Source organism: Monodelphis domestica, chromosome 5, assembly GCF_027887165.1.
Source record: "Monodelphis domestica isolate mMonDom1 chromosome 5, mMonDom1.pri, whole genome shotgun sequence".
Taxonomy (NCBI): domain Eukaryota; kingdom Metazoa; phylum Chordata; class Mammalia; order Didelphimorphia; family Didelphidae; genus Monodelphis; species Monodelphis domestica.
Window position 1 is genome coordinate 121,745,238 of NC_077231.1, and position 23,766 is coordinate 121,769,003.

General features: G+C 39.7%; 1 protein-coding gene across 2 annotated transcripts in view; it reads right to left on the minus strand.

The window, feature by feature from the left end:
- Positions 1-23,766, minus strand: part of NCAPD2 (non-SMC condensin I complex subunit D2) — a 75,367-nt gene that overhangs the window by 1,391 nt on the left and 50,210 nt on the right. For both annotated transcript variants that reach the window (XM_056799254.1, XM_007503648.3), the window contains exons 11-30: positions 23,362-23,496; positions 23,190-23,277; positions 22,926-23,106; positions 16,098-16,222; positions 15,589-15,822; positions 13,828-14,002; positions 13,377-13,461; positions 8,815-8,948; positions 8,394-8,526; positions 8,220-8,304; positions 7,764-7,931; positions 7,044-7,216; positions 5,328-5,439; positions 3,934-4,057; positions 3,696-3,851; positions 3,134-3,311; positions 2,937-3,031; positions 2,171-2,251; positions 970-1,153; positions 694-823 (exon numbers count right to left, since the gene is read on the minus strand). In XM_056799254.1, coding sequence (XP_056655232.1) covers positions 694-823; positions 970-1,153; positions 2,171-2,251; positions 2,937-3,031; positions 3,134-3,311; positions 3,696-3,851; positions 3,934-4,057; positions 5,328-5,439; positions 7,044-7,216; positions 7,764-7,931; positions 8,220-8,304; positions 8,394-8,526; positions 8,815-8,948; positions 13,377-13,461; positions 13,828-14,002; positions 15,589-15,822; positions 16,098-16,222; positions 22,926-23,106; positions 23,190-23,277; positions 23,362-23,496 — 2,776 coding nt within the window. The remainder of the gene's footprint in view (positions 1-693; positions 824-969; positions 1,154-2,170; positions 2,252-2,936; positions 3,032-3,133; positions 3,312-3,695; positions 3,852-3,933; positions 4,058-5,327; positions 5,440-7,043; positions 7,217-7,763; positions 7,932-8,219; positions 8,305-8,393; positions 8,527-8,814; positions 8,949-13,376; positions 13,462-13,827; positions 14,003-15,588; positions 15,823-16,097; positions 16,223-22,925; positions 23,107-23,189; positions 23,278-23,361; positions 23,497-23,766) is intronic.

Consider the following 23,766-nt stretch of genomic DNA (forward strand, 5'->3'; position numbering starts at 1 on the left):
AATTTATGGGGCCACAGTGTATTAAATGTATCTGTTTTTCCACTCAAGGCTTTTTTGTGTTTTCTCTTTTGTCAATTGGCAATTCGACAAGAGTGAGGCAGAACCTCAAAGTTGCTTTATTTTGCATTTGCATTTATTATTGATTTGAGGAATTTTTTTCATAGTGATTGAAAGCTTGGATTTCTTCCTCTGAAAACTGCCTGTTTGTATCCTTTGACTATTTATCAGTTGAGAAATCGCTCTTATTCTTAAAATTTTGTTTCAGTTCCCTATGACCACTATCAGATAAATGTGATGCAAAGACACCCCTCCCCCCCACCTGCTTCTCTTCTAATTTTATCTACACTGGCTTTATGTGTGCAAAACTGTTTTAATTGTCAAATAGAGCTTGGTTTGTTTCAGTTAGTGTGGAAATATACCATAGTCAAGATGATCTGTGTCATGTTCTAGGAATCTCTCTATTGCTTGTTTAGTTCTGAACTCTTCCCCATCCATAGATCTGAAAGATAATTTCTTCTAATGTGCAAGTCATGTATCCATTTGGAGCTTATCTTAGTATGTGCTCTCAACTGCTAGTTTCTACATAGTTTCTGCTACTCTGTGTTCCAGTTTCCCCAGTGGGTTTTGTCAAATTGTGAGTCTGTCCTATGTTTCCGGCCCGTCTCAAATATGCCAATGAGTTGTCTCACGCACCACTACTGGGTCCTCTAGCTGTTGGCTTGGAAGGCTGAGCAGCACCTTGATCAGTCTCGGGCTCCTGGGTTGCATCTAGTCCTCGGGTGTGACAGGAGCGAAGCTTTTGTTCAAATTCATCCACCAGAGCCTGAAGTAAAAATGGAATGAATTAAGAAAGGGGCCGAACACAGTTATTGCCCTGTTGGCTGAATAATCAAGTCTGGGAATAAGTCCTCAAAGTGCTTAATTTGCTCAGCTGGGAATATGCTAGCACTGCTCAGAGGCCCTACTCACCTTGCCCTCAGGTTTAGCCCAGCGCCGAAGCTTGCTTACAGCTGCCAGGAAGGCACTAAAGATGGTCTCGTCAGACAATTTGTCTCCAAAGCATTCAAAGTTGTCCTGCATCTTACGGAGGCCTCGCTCTGTGAGAGGCAGCAGCGACAGACAATAGGCCAGGTCTCTGTGCTGCCTCTCGGTCCTGAGGACACAGAGGAATTGATGAGTAGAGAGAGAGACAGGCATCAAATCAACCAATCAAGAAGCATTTGTTGCTCAGTGTTTCCTGTGGGTGGAGGGTGGGGGGAAGCAGCATCCAGGAAAGAGCTCTTGGAGGAAGCAGCTCTTGAGTGAAGTCTTGAGGGGTCCAAGGCTCAGCTAAAGAGGAAGTTTGTTGTGGTCACACGAGACAACCTGGGCACTGTGGACTCTGAGGAACAGAATGCAGGCTGCCTGGGAAATGTGTAACCAGCCTGGAAATGAAAGCTTCAGTCACACTGAGGTCTTTAGATGGCCAAATGGGTTTGCATTTTAATCTAAAGGCAACTGTGACACATTGAGGCTTCCTGAGTAGAGCAGCGACATAGTCAGATGTGTGTTTACAAACTTTAGGCTGGCAGCTGTCAGGAGGCTAGACATAGATGTAGAGGGAATACATGGAGCATAATTTTGTTTAAACCATTACCTTCTGTCAGTACTAAGTACTAGTTCGATGGCAAAAAAAAGGGGTAAGGCCTAGGGAATGGGGGTTAAGTGACTTGCCCAAGGTCACCCAGCTAAAAAGTATCTAAAGACAGATTTGAACTCTGACTCCTGGCCTGGCTCTCTATCCACTGAGCCACCTCATTGCCCCTGATGACACCTAATTTATAAGTTACTGTAAGAGTCTGAGAAATGATGAGAATCTGGACATCTTCCTTCGTGCCTCTGCTGTTCTAGGACCTCAAAGTCAGAGCTGGAATGGGATATAAGAGGTCACTGAGTCCAAGTCCCTCACTTACAGATAAAGGCCCAGAGATGTCAAATAACTTGCCCAAGAGCACACAGGTAGTAAGTCACAAAGCCCTGACTGAGGCTTATGTTAAACCCAGCCTTCTTTGTGCCACGCTCCTTAGGGGCCTTGTCAGCTCTACAGAGGTTCCCCGGTCAGGATGAGGGGGCTTAGGGGGTGGGACCTGTTTTTCCCTCCTGGGTTCCCTCCAGCCTGCTGGTGGCATACCGAGCTGTTCTGAACCTCTGGCACAGCTTTTCCACCAGACTCTCTGTCTGCTTGTCCTTGGTGATGTAGGACAGAAGTTGCCTGTGGAGAAGAGAAGAGTTGTGGCTCCCGAGGGCCAAGGCCTGGCCTCCGTTAGCTTCACATCATATCCTTGCCTAGCTAGGACACAGAAACCAAGGGAACAATTTAGAAATGAAAGACAAACAGACATATGAAGGAGGCACATGGTCCAGGGAGAAAAAGGGATAGATGTCTGTAGGTCAGAGAGGCAAAAGATATTCTCTGCAACATCTCTAGCAAGTGTTACTCTAGCATTTCTTTCTTTTTCTTTTTAAAACCCTTACCTTCTGTCTAAGAATACTAAGTATCAGTTCCAAGGCAGAAGAGCAGTAAGGGCTAGCCAATGGGGGTTAAGTGACTTGCTCAGGGTAACATACCAGGAAGTGTCTGAGGCCACATTTGAATCCAGGACCTCTTGCCTTTAGGCCTGGCTCAATCCACTGAGCCACTTAGCTGTCCCCTGCTCTAGCATTTCTATGAAGGTCTTTAAAAACCCTTACTACTTAGAAAGTTATTTTCTTTTAAAATCAAGCCAATAATCTGCCCCCTGGGCCAAGGAGGACATACTCATCTTTCATCTATTCCTTGGAGAACTTGAAGACAGATCAGCTTCTCCTCCATCATTCTCTGGCTATACATGCCTAGTAGGGTGCCCCCCCCCTCCACCCCCAAGCTCAGGGGAATGCTTTGTGGCCCAGGGCATCACCTCATGATGGTATGGAAAGGTTCTTCCTCTACCCCGTTTTCAGGGTCAGACAGGCGGCTTATGATGTCAGGAAGGAGGTTGTAGACCACATTCCCCTGGGGAGAGGCACACAGGCAGACAGAGTTAGGTGACCGACACACACCCCTAGTCCAGCAAACTCCTTTCCGCCCCCCGCCTGGGAGGGCTCGCCCTCTCACCTTGCCGGCCAGCTCATTGAAAAAGTTCTTCGCTAGAGCAGCAACTTCAGGCTCGGGGTCAATAAGCAACACGGCCATCTCGCTCACCTGCCCCTTCACCCTCACCATGTCCTTCAGGATTAGGTGTGTCATTACCAGCCCTGCTGTTTTCCGAACTTGGGAAGCGGGGTCCCGGAGTCTAAGGCAGACATTCAAGTTCAGTGGGAACACCTCTCAGAACTAGTTTCATTCAGGGGAAAGGAAGTTAACCCTGTAGACACTAAGGCCCCATATGTGGTATCGAAACAACTAGTTCTTCCTAGTTTAGAGCCAAGAAATCCCTAAAGCATGAACCTCCATCACCCTTCATAATGATGATTAAAAAGTGGCTTTGCAGGGCCACAGAGTAGGGTAAAAAGGCAACATTTTGAGTTTCGTTCTTCCGGGTCCAGTTCGGCAACATGATTAGCCCCAAACCAGCACATGGCACAACAGCTCCCAATATATTCCCAAAGCAATGCCACTGACTCAAGTCGTTTCACTCACTGATTCAAGTGTCTCTTGCCAGAATTTCAGGTCTTACCTAGCATAAAGGTTAGGAGTCCAGGGCTCTACCAGGTTGGGGAATCGGATGGCCAAATCCCCGATGGCCACCATGAGATTGGATCGGACGATAGGAAGTGAAGACTTTTCCAGCATAGTGAAAAGGAGGCGGAGCTGGGAATCACAGAAAGTGGCACTAGGTGGGCAGAGAAAAGGTAGTCAAGTTAGTGGTACCCCTCAATTCTGTCTTAAAAGGCTGTGCCCAGACCGCTGCCTACCTGATCATGCAGAACTTGCCGAGGGCTAGGGAGGCGGCTGTCGAGAGGGCAGGGTCACTGTAGAGGCCAGGGTTGTTACAGACCTTGAGCAAGAGGGGCACAAATACAGAGAGCGCTTGTTTGCCTGGTGGGAGAGAAAGCAACCAAATTCAGGCTGGAGTCAGGAGTTTAGGCAGTAGGTGATACATAATATGTATATAGTTACATGATAATATATTTGTTACATATAATACAAAAATAATATATACTATGTAATAATAATAACCGTTGGCCCAGCAATTCCACTGTAGGCATATGCCATAGCCAAAGGATGCCATTAAGTTTTTTTTTTTAATGTGCACAAAAATGCTCCTAGCTATTTTATTTGTAATAGCAGAAAAATCAGAAAGTATCTCTACCTATAGGCATACCATGCATAAAACAGTGGCTTTAAAGAGCTGGGCTTCGTCATGCGGACCCAAATTTGAATCCAGCCTCAGATACCTACCTATATGTGTAAGTGATGTGACCCTGGGTAAACCACTTAACCTCTGTGTGCCTTTTTTTCATAGGCTGTGAAATGGGGATAACATATAAATTACATAAAATGATTTATTATTAAGATTGTATGCATGGATCAGAATACCTTCCAGGGTTGTTGTGAGGCTCAAATGAGCTATCTGTAAAGCACTTATTATTAGTATAGTGCTTGGCTTAAGAAATGTTTTTTTCTTTCCTCCTCTATATATTGGTATATCAATGCAGTGGGATACTACTGTGCTATAAAAATAGGAATAATACAAAGAAATCTAGGTGATACGAAATAAGGGTGACAGAATTAGAAGAACACAAGACAATGGCAACAAAATTTCTGTATACAGATGGGCGAGATCAGCTGTAGAGAAAATTTTCCACTGTTATTAACTGTTCTAAGATTGTACCCTATTTCTCTAGTAAACTCCTATTTTTCAGCTAACTCACTTGGTGTGGAATTGATGACGGATGTGTGAGGGCTAGCTGGGACTGGTTGAGTTTCAAGTCTTATCTGAGTTAGAAAGATTTTACCAAAGAGCTCCAAGGCCAGACTGTCTGTATCAGCTAAAGACCAATCTAAGTTTGGAGAGGCTGGCAACACTGCTGAAGTTTTTTTAGCAACAGTCACTTAGGTAGACTGTCTAAGGAAGTGTGGAGAGTTTGTGAACTGCTAGTTGCAACACCAACTATACCATGAACCCCTGAGTTGATAGAAAATCAAAGTTTAAGGAATTTGAATTCTATGGTTTTATTTGTAATTCCCCTCCATATTACAGTTATCTGTACTTAACTAAAGTTACTATTTTACAATTAAATGTATGGTTTCTTTTTAAAAAGCAAATGAGCCTGGGATAGAGGAATCATCTTTCACCCTCATTTACCATCCAGAAGCTCCATCTCACAGATACTCCGGATCAGCTCAGCCTCTGTATCATCAGCAGAGGCACCAACTAGGCCTAACTCCTCTTCCATGGTAGTCTCATTGCTGGTATTCTAGTAAAGAGATAAGGCAATCATAAAATTATTATAGAGGCAATTATAAAATCCTCACTAATCCTTATTCTAACCTTTATTCCCTTGTTTTTGCAAGTTGTTTCTGAACAATGAAAATGGCACACTAAATTATGGGCAAAGTTGGGAATAAAATCCTAGTCCTAGCTCCTTTTCTCTAGGATTCTTTCTTTCTTTTTTTTAAAAACCCTTACCTTCCGTCTTGGAGTCGATACTGTGTATTGGCTCCAAGGCAGAAGAGTGGTAAGGGTAGGCAATGGGGGTCAAGTGACTTGCCCAGGGTCACACAGCTGGGAAGTGGCTGAGGCCAGATTTGAACCTAGGACTTCCCATCTCTAGGCCTCACTCTCAATCCACTGAGCTACCCAGCTGCCCCCACTCTCTAGGATTATTTCTAAAAGACAACATAAACCTTTAGTGGAGAGAACACAAAGTACAAAATCAAATAACCAGGCCAAAGAAACAATGATTTTTACTCATGTATCAAATAATTTGAGTATAACTTGTTACATTTCAGTAGTCTAAATAGGGTGGTTTCTTCTAATATAAACTGTCCACACAAACATCTATCCACACATATATGTACACATGCATGGAGAGGACTACCTTGGGTTCCTTTTTTTTTTTTTTTTTAATCTTTACCTTCTGCCTTAGAATCATTACTGTGTGTTGGTTCTAAGGCAGAAGAGCAGTAAGGGCTAGGCAATGGGGGTTAACCAAGGTCACACAACTGGGAAGGGTCTGAGTCCACATTTGAATCTAGGACCTCCCATCTCTTGAATTGGCTCTCAATCCACTGAGCTATCCAGCTGCCCTCACTTTGGGTTCTTTTCTTGAAAGCTAATTGCTAGCTGAGTGGAGGACCAGCTTAGCTAAGTCTGGAGGAATTTCATAAGCAAGTGATTATAATTTTAGTCAGGGCATCTAATTAAAGCACTAACTAAAGGTCTGGGGAAGTGAAGGGAGTACCCACACTTAGGAAAATCATATAGCCTTGAATTTATTCATGGACCATTTTTTATTATTATAAGTCTATTATGACTTAAGTCTATTATAGATTTAATAACCACGAACAAAAAAACAAATGGTCAAAACCACCAAATAAAATGTCATATTTTATATGAAACGAGTAAACAACTTTGCAAACCTATGCAAAGTGCTATGTATGTATTGGCTTTTTCTGGGGGTGGGAAGGTGTAGAGAAAACAGATTCAAAATCATAGGCTAGCAATGATAATGCTGCTAGAATAAAAGCTTAAATTGTCACCATTTAAAAAGGTAAAACCCAATGAATTAACAGTCAACAAAATTCTTTGTTGATCTGTGTCTGTTTGAGGTTGTACTACCTCTTGACTTTATTGACTATTTAGAGAAGAACTTCCTCCTTAGGCAGAAGTATACAAATTATTACATAATTTATATATATCACTTTTTTTCTTTAGGGTGGGAAAAAGGCAAAGGTGTTTTTCCTCTCCATTTCATAGCTAGGAATATTGAGGCCTCAAATGGAAAAATGACTGCTCTGAAGTCACACAGCAAATGGGAGGCAATAGATGAGGGATTAATGCTCAAATATTCCATCTGACCTTTTCCTTTTGCCCTTTGGTCTTGGCTTCCTCCTGCTCTTCTCGCAGGACGCGGCGCCGGCGAAGCTCACTGCTCACTGCTTGTTCTAAATGCACCAGCTGTTGTAGAGCCACATCACCAGCCAAGGATAGCAGGTTCATCAGCAAGAAGGTGGGAAGTGTAGGTGCTGTTTCTGCAGAAGTACACAATTAGACCTCAGGGCCCTTCCTCCTAGATTTCTAATGTTTTCTTTATCTCTCACTTGTTCTGTTAATGTTCTGATTGAGAAGTGGAGGTTCCCTACCTGTTTGTGTGTGTGTGTGTGTGTGTGTGTGTGTGTGTGTGTGTGTGTGTATAAAAATATATACACATATCCAAAGCATATATAGAAAGGTGCATTCTCTCCTGAACGCTGATTTACACAATGACAGGTATCAATCTCAAATTCCAAGCCTAGGGGTCCCCAACAGGCTGGTCACATGTAGTATTTACTCCTTCCATGTCATATTCTGCCAAGTATCTCTTTTGCTCTTTGGCAGCTAGAACGTGAGGGAGGGAAGGAAAGAAGGAGGATGTGGAACAAGACAAGAAGAGCTTCTGGACATGGTAATCTACCTCAACGTCACTGGTTGGATGCTGGTGTGAGGCCCCTCTCCTACCCAACTCACCAGCTTTGATCATTAAGTATTCTCCTACCCTTCTCTATAGGCCTTAGTCTCACTCCCACTTTCCCCACTTACTAGTGCTCTCCTCAGTTGTACTTGGATCCTGTATCCTTTCCAGAGTCTGCTTCCCACAACCTTGTAAAATCCGAGCACAGATCACCTCAGGTCCTTCTGCTAGCTGGTAGATAAGGGTCACTGCTGCCTCCTTAAAGGGGATCCACAATGGGTCTGGGTGGACAAAACCTAAAAGAAATTTAAGGAGTTATCTATTTCTTCCCCCTCAACCCCCCAAAAAAAACCTTACCTTCCATCTCAGAATCAACACTATGTATTGGTTCTAAGGCAGAAGACTGGTAAGGGCAAGGCAATAAGGGTCACACAGCTAGGAAGTTTCTGTGGTCAAATTTGAACCCAGGACCTCCCACCTCTAGGCCTGGCTCTCAATCCACTGAGCTACCTGGCTGCCCCCAAATTATCTGTTTCTTAAAAGGACATTTCCCCTGGCTTCATTGCTTTGACTTGGCAACTTACCTTTAATCACCATCTCCTGGAGTCTCTCAAACAGTCGATGGTCTTGGGGCAGCCGGAATGGGGGGTGGCTTTTGCCCTGGCCAGGCTATGGTAAACAAGAAGGTGATTTCTGGAGCAGGAAAAAACATCTTTCCTTTCCCCAACCCAGGCAGTGGGCAATCATCTCACACTCACCTTTTGATTGCCAGAGATGTTGGCAATGGCCTGGCATATCTGCTGGGCCAATCGATAATCCTGTTCCTCTTTTTCCTCTAGTGCCACACTTACTAGTGTGTCCAGATTGCTGCCCACAATTTCTGGCTTTCCTCTGGGGGCGGGGGAGGGAGAGAATGTGGGGTTAAGCCTCATTATATAAATGACATACATACTAAATGTCTATTGGGTGGCAAATGAAGCATAATGGAGACTCCAATGTATAGAAACAATCACTGGGCACTGACTCAGGCACAAGCCTTCTTACAATTATGGCAGCATCATACACAGCTCGGCTTGTTATTACTGGAAGGGAAAGGGAGATACCAAGGAACCCTTCCCAGGCTTGGCCTCTTCTCTCAAATCACATCCCAAGTCTATATATAAGTTCCCTGAGCCTTACTTTGCCATCATTCCAAGTAGCATGACAGAGGAGCAGCGCTCCAGGGGGGAGCAAGAAACCTTCTCTGTTATACGTTCCCATAGAAGTTGGGTTACTGCAGGCTTCAGTTCTCCTTTCTGCACAAATTCACACAACTAAAGAAAAGAAAATATAAAAAGTTCATTAGGGGATTAAAAAAAAAAAGGGAAAATATCCCCTCCCCATTTCTTTGAATATTTGGGGACAACAAAGTTTCAAAAGGCAAATGGCACAAAGGAGAGACATTCTACTTTCCCTAGGAAAAAAATATGTGTAAGAACATATCAGTTGTTCATATTTCTAACCAACACTTCTATCAGGTAACTCTCAAGAGCTATGGCTTCCAGCCTTGATGCTTTTTCAAACCATTTTTACAGTCCCAACTTCAACCTGGACATTTCTACTAAGATGACTTAAAAACAAACACATTTTATAGTGCCTTTTGCTTTTACTTGTAATTTCCACTGAATCTTCCTTTGCATCAAAGAAAAAAGTTACATTAAACTGACCAATAGGGACTGTAGTTGAAAGCACATGCAAGATTCCATGCCTGGGCATCTTCTTGCTTTCTCCAGAAAGGAAGAAGGTATGTTTCCTCACCTGTTCTTCTGGACTGAAGTTGCTCATTTTAATTAATTAGAACCCAGCTTTGTTTAAGTACTGAACTTATTGACAATAGTATGTATTTTTTTCCTCATTTACTTTGGATCACTTCATAAAAGCCTTAACATGTACGTACACACACACACACACACACACACACACACACACACACACACACACACACACACACACACCCCAAAGAGATAATCTACAGGCATTTTAAAAAAGTCAAATTAACAAGTACTGTTTGCCTACTATATCCCAGCCACTATGCTAGACACTAAAGATACAAAGAAAGGCAAATAAACCAGACCCCAAACCAGAATAATCCCTGCTTTCAAGGAGCTCACAGTGTAATGAGGGAAGCCAACATGTAAATAACTATGTACAAACACTCTACAGGATGAATTGAGAGCTAATCTCAAAGCGAAGGTGCTAGCATTAAAGGGGATGGAGAAAAGCTTCTAGCAGAATGTAGATTTTTAAGGAAGGAAACGAGGAAAGTCAGGAAACAGATGAGAAGGAAGAGTTAAGAGATGGAACAATATCTTTGAGGAATAGCAAAGAGCCGAGTGTTACTGGATCACAGAGCATGTAGCAGGGAGTAAAGGGTAAGAAGGCTGGAAGGGCAGGAAGGGGTCAATTTATGAAGGGCATTAAGTGCTTACCACATGTTAGGTCCTATGGATACAAAGAAAAAGCAAAAATAGTCACTGCCCTCAAGGAACTTACATTCTAATACAGAAGAAAATATTACTATACAGAGGTATAAACAAGGTACTTATCAAATAGGACAGAAGAAAAAGACTTTAAAGAACATCCTTTGTTAGTAGCAAAGAAGTGGAAATCCCCCCAAACTGGGGAATAGCTGAGCAGATTGTGGTATATGAATAAAATAGCATACTATCATGCATTAAGGAATGAGGAATATGATGCATACAGAGACATGGGGAGTCTTCTATGAACTGATACAGAGTGAAATAAGTAGAACCAAGAAAATAGTTGCACAATAACAGCAGTGATAATATGAAAGAAAAGAAATTTAAGACACTGGAACTCAAGTCAAAGCAACAGATAGAAGTAGATTAGAGATTCCAAATGAGCTAGGCATCTTTAGTCCTGGCCTTTGCATGATGTTTCATTGGACTATACATTTCTGTTATAAGGGAGGGCCTTTACCCAAAGCTGTATGGTGTATTAGGTTACAAAGTTGTGGTATTTTTTGAAATGCACAGAAAATAAAAAGTGCAGAAGGAGACATGATGTTACTATCTTGTTAAATTTAGTTAATATATAGTAAAAAACAAACTATATGTAACAAAATCTACTGATTCTTTTATATGATTCTTGTTCTTTGTATAGGTTTGTTTATTGATGATTAAGTTTATAATATAAGAGACAATTTAGTTAAAAAACAAAAAATCCCAATGTAGTATTGGATGGTCCAAGCAGGGCATTCAGTAAACCTACTCTAAAGAGCGGTAAGTGGGGAAGCTAGATGGCTCAGTGGATAGAACCAGGCTTGGAATTGAGAGGTTCTGGGTTCAAATCTGAACTCAGACACTTCCCGTGTGACCCTGGACAAGTTACTTACCTCCCACTACCTTGCCCTTACTGTTCTTCTACCTTGGGACCAATACATAGTATTGATTCTAAAATGGAAGGTAAGGGTTTAAAAAAAAAAAAGAGCAACAGGCTCTGGTCACAAAGTAAAAAATCCAAAGATTTTAGCACAGGTTACAGGGTAAGAGTCTTAAAAAAACAGCAAAACAGGAAAACTTTAGACCTCTATAAACCAAAGCAAAAGAGTTTAAATGTTAGAGTTTATAGATACAATCTGAAAATTATTGCTCTCCCAGAAAAACACTAGAGTCTTAAAGCCCTATTTGAAAAAAATCATAGAAGAAAATTGTCTGAAAGTATTAGAAAGAGAACAGGATCAAACCAACAGGATCCTTAGGACAGTAGCAGAGAAAGCCTAAGTATGAAAACACCCAAAATATAATTAATTTATAAAACTTCAAAGAATAAGAATCTTATGAGGAAGATTATCAAAGTAGGACAAGAAATAAGAAGAACATGAAATCTGATATTTTGTAAAAAAAGCAAGGGAAAGTTGTCTGTGTTCATAAATTACTGATTTTGCAAAAACGAACATACTATAAGACAGTTCTCAAATGAGGACAGACAGAAAACTCAACATTTCCTGAGGAAAAATAGAGGCATGGACTCAATGTAGACTCTGACCAAACATTACCATGGTGATTTACAGGTTAAGTATGGAGTAAAAGAATGATTCATTATTAGAATGGTTAAATCACAAAGACATGAGACAAGAATCCCTTGCTAGAAAACTGAAGGAACATTAAAAAAAAAATCCTGAAAGTGAAGGTAACAAAATAAAGGTAAGCCTAACAAAGAGTATAGTAACATCCCATTATATCCACATACCACAATTTACTTAGCCAACCCAATTTGACTGTCCCATCTTCTTGTTCGGTCATGCCATTATTGTTTCCTATTCCTTCATCATCCTTTGATGATATCTTTTACTATTGTTCTCTTATTCTTCAGGGTTCTTTGTTGGTCATATGCTATAATATGCTCATACCCATTATGTACTTTAAAATTTTTCTCTATGCGATCCTCATTTTTTCTTTTTCAGATTGTTATTTACCATGTCTCCATTGCCATGCAGCCATGCTAGTGAATGCTGGCACTAAAAATGTAGACCCTTTGCCTTTATAAGTAAACTCAGAATCATATTGAAATCCAAACAATAAACATTCTTCATTTACTTAATTTTTTCCTGGGCAAATGGTCAAGTAAAACTGCAATGTTCTGGGGCTTAATGCAATGAGTACACATCATCTGTACAGAGGAGCATTTGAAGAACTTATCATCTACTGGCAATCCCTCTTCAATCTGCTGGCCTCTAGGCTGGTTTTCTTCTATCACCATGGTGAATGCCTTTAGAAAATATACCTCTCTTTTATTCCTTTTCTGATGTTTCTGAGCAGATAATTGCTCAATAGTAATGGATTGGGAGATGCTTTGTTATGAAAGAGTCAATAAAGTAGCATTTCGTTCTATTGAATAAAATTATTTTTCTTAACCAATAAACATAACTCAGTGGGAACTTATGTTTCTATATCTTTCAGATAATTATGAGACAATAAAGATGAGACAATAGCATAAGAAATTCTGCTTGGTTTAGAAAGATCACTATTAAACTTTTGCATAAATGGAAGAAGAGGTACACAGTTAATAATTATTTATGTTCTCTTGGTGGCCCTTTTGGGGACACTTTAATAAAGACCTAGATTTTTTTCTATGCTTTTAGTATTTTTTTCCCCTCTTTCATAGATTCCTTATATTAGATTCCTTACTTCAACATCAAAATTATGTTACCTTCAGTTCAGACTTCCTCTTTATGTACTTGGTCAGATCTAGATGCTTCCTCCCTTTTCGTTTTCATACCATTTCTATTATACCCATGAGCACATGAAAGACTGTGATTTTAATGTCCAACTGTGGTGTTTCTTGTCCCTGAAGGGTAAATTCCCTCCTCTCAATTGAAATCAAACTCATTCTTCAAGACATAGATAAAATCTTATTTCTTCTATTAAGTTTTTCATAACTACTTTAAACCATATTAATATATCTCTTCTCCTCTGAATTCCTTTTCATAGATCTTAGGCCTGTACTACTCCTTTTGACATTTAACATAGTATCTTGTAATGGTGTTTAAATGTTTCATGTATAGTTTGTTTTCACAGATAGATTGTAAACTCCTTAAAAGTAGCAGATTTAAAGGAAGAAAAACATGTTTCTTTTGCATATTTCACCACACCTAACCCAATGCTGGGCACCCAGTGGTAATTCACTAAATATTTGATGAACAAACATGTGAGGATAAGACAGAATGTGAAGAAACTTACAATTTCTTCCAGACACTGAATTGTCCCGACTGAAGCATCCACCAGGAGCAGAGAAAGGTTTTGAATTAAAGTCTGGGCCTTAGCTCTGTGGGATCAATAGTAAGTAAATTTCATTTTTAAAATAAAGAATTCATTTACAACTCCTCCACTTTTAACTGTATCCCAAGAATGTAGGGACTCCTAAAAAGACTGCACAAGTTGGGTTGTGGCCCGATTAGTGGGCTTCTTGTTCTGAACAGTGGCAAGCTGCTAAGTAAGATAGCATTTCTGGAAGTCGATTCGCCTAGTCGTTATATCCCCAATAAACCTATAACCCTGAAATTTTGCTTCTAGAAGGGTTTCCATTAAAGATTGACTAGCAAATTACTGCAAAAAACAAACAAACAAAAAAAACCCCAGACCTTATAAGAATCAGTTAAGAGGAGACAAAGATGGAAAGGCCCTTGCATACCTGGCAGAATCTCCTTTGGGGTGGAGGTAGAGTTGGCGGTAGGCATTGAGCACAGCTTCCCTGACACCAGGTTCCTTGGACCATACAAGGGGTAGCATCCGACGTACCCCCAACAGGGCTTGTGGTACTCCAAACTGGTGCACCGTTACAAAGAACTCAATTACCTCTTGTACCACTGAGGAGATAAAAAAATGGTCACTTCTGCTTAACATATCACTAAAGACAGGTATTCTACCTGATCAAATATTGTTCTGTGGATAGAAAATTTCCTACAACAACCCACTTCTGTCTGTATACCCTATTACATACAAAAATGTATATATTGCCAGTTCATGTAATAATTTTATGAGTTGATCAACCTAGAGATGCAATTTATACTCTTAAAGAAATATATAGAGAACTTTGTCAAGCTTATAAGACCTATCCCCCAATTAATAAATGGGCAAAAGATATGAGCAGACCATTTTCAGATGAAGAAATCAAAACCATATCCATAGGAATATGAAAAAATGCTCTCAATCACTATTGATTATAGAAATGTAAACCAAAACATCTCTGAGATATCACACCACACCTGCCAGACTGGATAAAATGACTAAAGGGCAAAATGACAAATGTTGGAGATGTAGAAAAATGGGGACACTAATATACTGTTGGTGGAGCTATGAACTGATCCAACCATTTTGGAGATCAATCTGGAATTACAACCAGAGAGTTACAAAACTATGTATACCCTCAGACCTAGAAATATCATTGCTGAGTTTGTTTTTCAATGAGATCGGGGGGGGGGGGGGGGGGGGGGGGGGGGGGGGAAAGAACAACCCATATGTTCCAAAATATTTATAGTAGCTCTCTTTGTGGTGGCAAAGAACTGGAAACTGAAGGAATGCCACTCAATTGTGGAATGGCCAAATAAATTGTAGTATACAACTGAGATGGAATATTACTGTGCCATAAGAAATGATGAGCAGACTGATTTTTTAAAAACTTGGAAAGAACTACACAAGATACTGAATGGTAAAATGAATAGAACCAAGAAAACATTATACATAGTCACAAAATGAAGGATTGAAGAATAAACTGTGAATGTTACTTCCAGAAAATGAATTGAAAGGTGAAACACAAAAGACTTAATTTATATGTACACATTGGTCTCCCAGATAATATCTTCTGTGATGTGGGAACTGGGACATTTGTAGATGGGATTTATTATGTAGATATGAAGAAAAGTAAGCTAAACATGCCTACCTTTCCCCAATCCCACAAATCCATGGAGTTATCTAGGTGGCTCCCTGAATAGGGAGGCATCCCTGGAGTTAGGAGGTCCTGAGTTCAAATCTGACCTCAGGTACTTCCTAGCCATGTGATCCTGGGCAAGCCACTTAATCCTCATTGTCTAGTCTTACAACTCTTCTGCCTTGTAAATGATACTTAATATTGATTCTAAGACAAAAGATAAAGGGTTTCATGAATACAGGCAGGATGGCTGCTTTGACCCCCTTTTTTTTTTAATGCTTACCTTCTGTCCTAGAATCAATACTGTGTATTGGTTCCAAGGTAGAAGAGTGGTAAGGGCTAGGAAATAGGGGGAAAGTGACTTGCTCAGGGTCACACAGCTAGGAAGTGTCTGAGGTCAGATTTAAATCCAGGACCTCCCGTCTTTAGGCCTGGTTCTCTATCCACTGAGCCACCCAGCTGCCTCCTGCTTCAATTTTAAACAAAGGAAGATGAACTCCTCTTCCCAGAGGGGTCCTAGCATACCAGAAGTGGTGTTTTCGTACATCATCTTGCTGATGATCCCAATGGCTTCAGTGACTTGCAAAGAAAAGTTGTAGGCATCCTGCAGATACTGTACCAGCATTTCTTGCTTCACTAATTCTTCTTTGTCACTGTTGTTCTCTGCCATTTCATGTTTGTCCTCAGGAATAGCTTCCCTAGAGGCTGTTTTGTCTGGAGAAACCTGGAGATTCTTGTCCTGAGAGGAAACTGCAGGGCCTAGAATTGTGGATTTTTCTTACTGGTGGTGAAATGAAAGGTTTCAAAAGCCCATATAAGCATCTTTAGGTCTTTCCTCTTCTATTAATTGGGATAGAAATTATATCAACCCCCCCCCCCCCCTACTGCCTAGTATGGTTCCTGGTGGCAGAGTGAATCCTTAAATGTTTCAAAAATTAAGAACTAAAGACTTTTCATATAGAATTTCAAGTCCTTAGGACACTGTACATTCCATGGTAGCTGGACTCTGCTGGGAAGAGGAAAAGGGGTATTACCTTTGAAGATGCTTCTTAGGAGACCCAGGATTCTAGTCTCTTCTGATTCCTCTTGGTTCATATGATTAAAGGGTGCTTCCTCCTGGAATCGACATGTAGCCTCTTGGGTGAGAGTAATGGCATGCCTATAAGAACCCATTGAGTCAACAAATTTTAGAGAAAAGCATCAAGATTCTCTTTCTCATTATAGCTTTCCTCAAGGGACATTCCTAATTCCAACAACTTTCCAATATTATTGCCCCCAAAAAACAGGGATACTTCTATTTAAGAGATGAAGGTTGCCTGGCATATATGTACTCCCAATAATCTCTTGTCCATATTTTCGAAAACACAAATTTCTGTCAAATTCTTCAAGAACATAAATCAGATTGAGCCTGGGGCTTAGATCCAAAAATCCAATCCTTTTGCTAAAAGTCCTTTTAAATTGTTTTAAAACATTAAGTTCTATTTAAATATTGCTTATGAAAATTGTAGGTTGCTGCCCCTTTTCTTTCTTTCTTTTTTTTTAAAGGAGAGAGATCCAAATCACTACTAATAAAAGAAATGTAAATCAAAAGGACTCTGAGTTTTCACTTCATACACAGAAAATTGGCAGATGATAAATGAAAGGAATAATCAGTGTACACAGAAGGGAATATAGAAAAATAGACTTGTTAAATATATTGTTGGAAGAACTGTGAATTCATTCAAATATCCTAGAAAGCGACCTGGGATTATGAAAGAAACTAATTTAAATGTTCATACCTTTTGTAAGACCTAGAGGCTCTGCAGCTAAGCATCTACCCAAAAAAGGTCAAAGACAGAAAGAAAGGTTCCATATTTTCCAGAATGTTTAGAACAACATTTTTTTTTGTAGTAGAAAGAACCAGAAACTAAGGAAATGTACATTAATTGGGAAATGACTAAACAAACTATGATACATGAATGTCAGAGAAAGGCTTTTATGAAATGATGATACAAAATGAAACAAGCAGAACCAAGATAACAATATATGCAATAACTACAATAATTTAAAGAACCACTAAAACAAGAGCTGTGAATCAGTTCAATCATTCTGGAGAACAATGTGGAACTAGGCCCAAAGAGCAAGACCCAGCTACACTACTAATAAATCTACACTCCAACGAGACCAAAGAAAAGGGAAGATGACCTATTTGCACAAATATATATGTATGTATTGTATGTATACACACACATACAGAGCTCTTTTTGTGGTAGCAAGGAATTGAAATAAAAAGGATGCCTATCAAATGGGAAATGGCTCAACAAATTATAATATTGATTGTGATGAAATACTATTGTGCTATAAGAAATGACAAATGGGACAGTTTCAGAAAAATCTGGGAGGACTTATATGACCTAACAACACAAAATGAAGCAGAACCAGGAGAACATTTTACACAGTAACATTGTAAGGATGACCAGCTACAAAAGCCTTAGCTACTCTGTTCCAGACAATGATTGAAGACAATGCCAAAAGACCCATGATGAAAAATGATGAAAAATGCTATCTACCTTCAGAGAGAGGACTAAGTCTGGATGTATGAACTTTAGATTACTCCATTCTACTAAGTCTAACAAAAATCAGGAAATTGTGAACCTTAGATTACTACACCCTACTTAAGTCTAACAAAATCAGGAATGACTACACCCATACTTAAGGATTAAGTATTTAGGAGGATGGCCTATGACAGACATGTGCTAGCAAATGACAAATCAGAAACAACTGACAGACCCCTGGGCTGTCCTAAGTCAAGCCTAAGATATCATTGGTACATGTGAGATGCAGGAAAGTGATATAAAATCTTCTATATATTTGGCGTCACTTCCTCTCTCGGGCCTCTTTCCTCGGAGAGGTGGCTCTGGCTGGCAGCGTGCTAAGCGTTCTGGGATCTTGGCATGGCAGCGCTAGTTTTCCTTGATACTATACTGGGAGAAACTGAGTAGATAGTTCAGGTTCAGGCATCTTAGCTGAGCTCTCTTGGAGTTTAGGCTGATACTTTCTCTTTACCTTCCAAACACTATCCTCTTAGAGAAAGCCTCTAATCTTTCCCCTGGCACAGGCCAGGTGGGAGAAATCCTACACCTTTTCCCCCTCTCCCTTCTCCTTAATTTCTTTTCTCTATATCACTTAAAATCAACATAAATTTCCAGCTGACTTGGGTATTTTATTTGGGATATTCCTTGGCGACCAAAATTAATTTAGATTAGGTCACAACCCTAAAATTATCCTTACAAATGCCAATTAAGGCATAAATTAAAAAGTCTTTTTTTTCCTTCTGGTTTGTTTTCTTTTGCAACATGGTTAACATGGACATGTTTTATATGACTTCACATGGATAACTGATATAATATTGATTGCCTCTCCAAGGAGAGGGGAAGGATGGGATAGTGGGAAAGAATTTGGAACTCAAAATTTTTAAAAAAGGATTGTTAAAATTTTTTTAACATACGAATGGAAAACATTTAACAGAAAACAAAAACAAAAAAACAACCAAAACAAAATGCTATGCAATTAAAATGATAGAATTTGTCCCTCACTACCTCCCTTCTTTGCAGTCAATTGGTTAGCAAGCATTTATGACTTGTCTGCTTATGTGCTGAAAGAAGTCTCTGACTTCAAGGAGTAGATATATTAATGGGGAAACAAAATACAAATAACTAGGCACATACAAGATATATCCAGAACCATTAGAAGGTAATCTTATAAGGGAATATAGTAACTCCAGGGAAATGAAATGGCCTCCTTCAGAATGTCAGATTTTAAATGAGTCTTGAAGGAAGCCAAAGCAATTATTTAACCTGTTTGGGCTTCAGTGTCCTTTCTTTGAAATAAGGCAATTATAGCACTAATCTCTCTCTCTCTCAAAGAGATCAACAAAAGACCTATACCTGCAAAAATATCTATAGCAATGTTATTTGTTGCAGCAAAGAATTAGAAATAAAGGGGGGATATTCAACAACTGGGGAATAGCTGAACAATATATTGTTTGTTTTTTAAAATCAATTTAATAAATTATATATACTTATATATAACATTTATTATATAGAACATATTATACAAATAATATATATTACATATGTTTATGTATAAACAAATTCCATGACGGCAGAAACAGTTTCATTTTTGTCTTTGTTTCCCCAAAGCCCAGAACACAGTATTGAACATAGGAGGAAATTAAGAAATACTTGTTACTGAATTGATCTGCTCTGATTAGGAAGAAAGATATGTTGGTTCCATATTAGCCAACTTGCTGATTTCTCTGTTCTGGTTTGTTTGACAGAAAATATAGAAGCATCTGAGTCAAGATCAGTGAAGGCAGAAACAAAAGTCATATAATTGCTAGTGTCATACCATTGAGAGAGAAAGAAAAGGAGCTGAGGAAACAGATCAAAAGCCTGGTGTGAGGACATTTTGTCTGGAGAAGAAATGATAGGGAGTTGGAGGCAAGTAGAAAGGAAACCCAGCATTATAGGCTCAGAACTGGAAGGGATCTGAAAAGCTATCTGGCTCAATCTTCTCATTTGAAAGATGAAGAAACGGAGGCCCATAATATTAAAACATGGCAGCTATCTTTAAGCTGTCATGTGGAAGAAGTACTAGACTTCTTTTGCTTGATCCTGAATGTAGAACCAGAGGCAATGGGTGCAATTTGCAGTGAGATAGATTTAGGGGTGACATAAGGAAAAGCTTCTTAACAATTAAGAGTAGAGCAGCTAGGTACTATGGCAGCTAGGCAGCAGGTGGATAAAGCACTGGAACTGGAGTCAGGAACACGAGTTCAAATTTGGTTTCAAAACCTGTCTTCCTCAGTTTCCTCAACTGGGAAATGAGGAATCTGTGAAGCAACCCTACCTCCAAGGATTGTTGTGAGAAGAAAATGAGATAATAGTTGTAATGTGTTTTGCAAACCTTAGAGAAGTACATAAATGCTAGCTATTATTATTAGCTCTGCACTCCCAAATTCCTGACCCCCAGAATTTTGACAGACACTATCTGAAGCTGCAGCACCCACTTTGAACATTGGGTACCATGTTGATAGCAGCTGGGAGTCTGTCATCAAAAGTGGATGAAATAAAGAGCAGTGCCAGGTGTAGACACTTTACTACTGTGAAATATAATGCTTATATTCTTACAAGAGAGACATTTAGTTTATGAACTCAGGGAGTGGAGACAGAGCTGGCTGACAGGAACAAGAATGGAAAGTAAAGGAAAAGAACCAGGAAAATATGATATTTCTGAAGCTGAGGAAGGAGAAAGTGATGAAGAATACAAAATGGCCACTGGATTTGGTCATTAGGAGATTAGGGCACTGAAAAGAGAATAGGTTGTGAGACATCATAAAGGCAGCACACTACAAGTGCTACTAGGTGTATGATACTATGCTAGGTACTGGGGGGCATAAAGTTCTTGTCCTCGAAAGAAACTTCTGTCCTACTCTAGGGGGATTCAACATGTATACAGAGAAGCAAATGCAAGAAAATCTGAAGAGAGAAAGAGCAGTTTTATAGCATCTTCAAACAACTGGCACCCAGCCTCTGCTTAAAGACTGGTGATGGGGAACTAAAAATCTAGCAAAGTAATTCCTTTTTAGATGAATTTAATTCATAAGGAGGTTTTCCTTATATTGAAATGAAATTTGTATCCTTATTGTTTTCTCTCCTTTCTCTTAGTTCTATTCCATGAGTACAGAAAAAGCACAAATAGGTCTGTAGGGTCCTGAATCTATAGTTTGGATTGACAGTAAACAAAGGAGTCGAAAGAACTGTTTTGGTTATATAGAAGTGAACAGAATGAGAGAGATGAAGCTGAATGGGGTTAAAAAGGAAAGAAAAGCCTTTTTTTAGAAGGCATGTTTGTGGGGAGACAGGAAGGAGCCACTGCCAAGGAAAAGGCTAGAGATTCAGGAGAGTGGTGGTGACAGCTGTGGCAAGGTCATGGAGGAAGCAGGAAGGAATGTGCTCATCAGTAGATTGATTTGCCCATGTGAGATGAAGGGAAACTGCTCTAATCAGAAAGGAATAGACTACTAAAACAGAGAGATTCAGGGAAATAGAGGAAAAGAACTTTTACTGAAATTAGAGGCCAAATCATCTTTTTTAAGTACAGATACTAAAAATCTATTTCAAGTCTTTAAGAAAAAAGGTTTACGCCAATCACTTTGGGGGATGAGACAGATAATCAACCAATAAAAATAAAAATAAAAATAAAAGTGCTTAGAATATGAGACAAGTTTAAAGGAGTGGCCCAGGCAAAATATTATGAAATCTGAAGAGCTAGAGGTCACTTTCAGCTGGGGAGAACTGGGACAGGAAATTGAGAAAACCTTCACAGAGCAGGCAGCACAAGACATGGAGAGGCTTCAGTGGATGTAGGTGAGGGTGGAGCAGGAAAGGAGAATCCATTCCAGATATGGAAAATGGTGGGGAAAAAAAAGTTCAGAGGCAGGATAAGTACCACAAAGGAAGAGTAGCTTGATTAGAATACTAAGATAGGGAAAATTATCCAATAAATGCTATAAATATAGCTAGTTTGGGGTGGGGGCAGGGGAGGACAGATGGTTTGAAAGCCAGGATCAAGTCTTTATAGTGTACTTGTTAGGGAGCAATAACAGGCATTTTAATAGCGTGATGTAATTAAACGGAAACATTACAATTTCCTGGTAGTGCAGGATATTGGAGTTCACATAGCCTGGAGTTAAGAAGACCACTGGGCAAGCTATTACATGAATTTAGGCAAAAAGTAGAAGGACCAAGCATAAGGGACTTTAATGGAGTGGAAAAGAGGAGACAGATGCAAGCAACACTGTAAGGTAAAAAGCAAGAGGACTTGGCACCAAACTAGATATGAGGGTTGAGGGAGAAGGAAAAAGTCAAAAACACTTTATGATTTTGAGCCTGAGTGAGTGGGAAGATGGTATTGCCATATGAGTTGGGGGAAAGGCAGGCTTTTTTGGGCATCTTGAATTTGAGATGCTGGCAGAACATCTAGGCTTACATATCCAGCAGTTGAGAGACTTAGAATTGGAATTCTAGAGAAAAGTTAGTGGGATAGAAAGTTAGATTGAGATCCATCTGCAGAAGTCTGTAACTGAAACCAAGAGAATGCACAAAGATAACCTAGTAAGAGGTCAAGGACAAGAACTTGGAAGTCATCCACGTTTATGGGACAACATAGTAACTAGAACAAAGAGACAGAGAAGGAATTCAGAGAGGTAAGAGAATCATAAGAATGAAGTGTGACTGGAAACCAAGAGAAGGGAGGATGTTAAAAAAGGGAAGTGGTCAAAAAGTTACATAAAGTTCAATGGATTTATTAAGTTAGTAATTTATAAGATCTCATACTTAGTAGAAATTTTAGTCAAATAGTGGAGACAGATACCAGGATGATAAGGATGAATATAGATTATTCTTTCTTCAAGTTAGGCAGTGAAAGAGAGGAAAGAGGAAAAAAGTGACAAAAGCTTGAGGGGATAGCAAAGTCAAGGGAAGATGAAAATAAAATAATGGTGAGAAGATGACAAACTACCTGGGTACTTTTTTCCCTAATGACTTTTTTCATCTAATTATCTTTCAATTTAAAAATTGTTATCTGAAATTGTTAAATGTTTTTTTAAAGAGAAAAGGAAAATAAACTGTACTTATCCCACTCTCAGGCAAACTATGTTTACTAAAGGCAATAAACACCTATCCTTTAGATTTAGGTTACTTGCCCAAGATGAAAGTACATAGAATCATACTCTCATTGCAGTTTCTATTCAAAGCTCAACAAAGTTGATTCTATAAGCCTAAACAAATCAAGAAGTGGTAATTTCTTCTCCCACTTACTTATAACTGGCCTTGACAAGAAGCTGCTGGATGCGCTTTGCCACTTCTTCAGCTGTTTCTTTATCACCAAGGTTTTCTCCTTTCTTTTCATCTCCTTCTGGCACTTTCAGGAGTTGCTGCAAAGTGGACTGAACCTCTGGCAACATAGCTTCCCACTCTTCTTCAAGATCTGGCACCACACCTGAGAAAGGTTTATTTATTAATTTGACTTCCAATCTATGTCTGTCCAGGTGCAACAAAAGGATTATCTCTATTAGAGCTTACTTGGAGCTGCAGCTCGATGCTTGGCTCTCATTTCCTGCAACTTCTGAGTCTCCTTCTGAAGTGGTCTGGACAGGTCAGTATCACTTAGCTATGAAGACAGAATGGATATCAAGAGTTATAAAGGTCATTTCCTCTTTATAATTTTTTTCTTTTGGGCAAAGAGGCTGCTTACCTTACAGGTATAGGGGTTGTTGGCTAAGAAGGTGGCCAGCAGCTGGATAGCATTTTTACTCACTAACACGGATTTGTCAGCCAGACGCCCCACTGCAAGGGTCACTACTGCCTGGAAGCGTGTCAGTGGAAGAGCCTACATGGAGAGCAAGGGAAGTGTGAATTCATAACACACCGGACCCATCTATGCCAAAGAATACTTGATATTTTGGACCTTACAGAGTCACTCTTTCATTTCAGGAGTACCAAGAAATTTATATAGGCCAGCTAATAGAAGTCCTTAACTGCTTTGAAACTATGGGTTAAAAATCTCAAAACTTTGTACAGGATGAACTTTGTTCTAACTTAAAAGTAGGTCTAACTTAAAGAGGATCATGTGGAGAAAACCTCCTAACCCTCCTTTGGA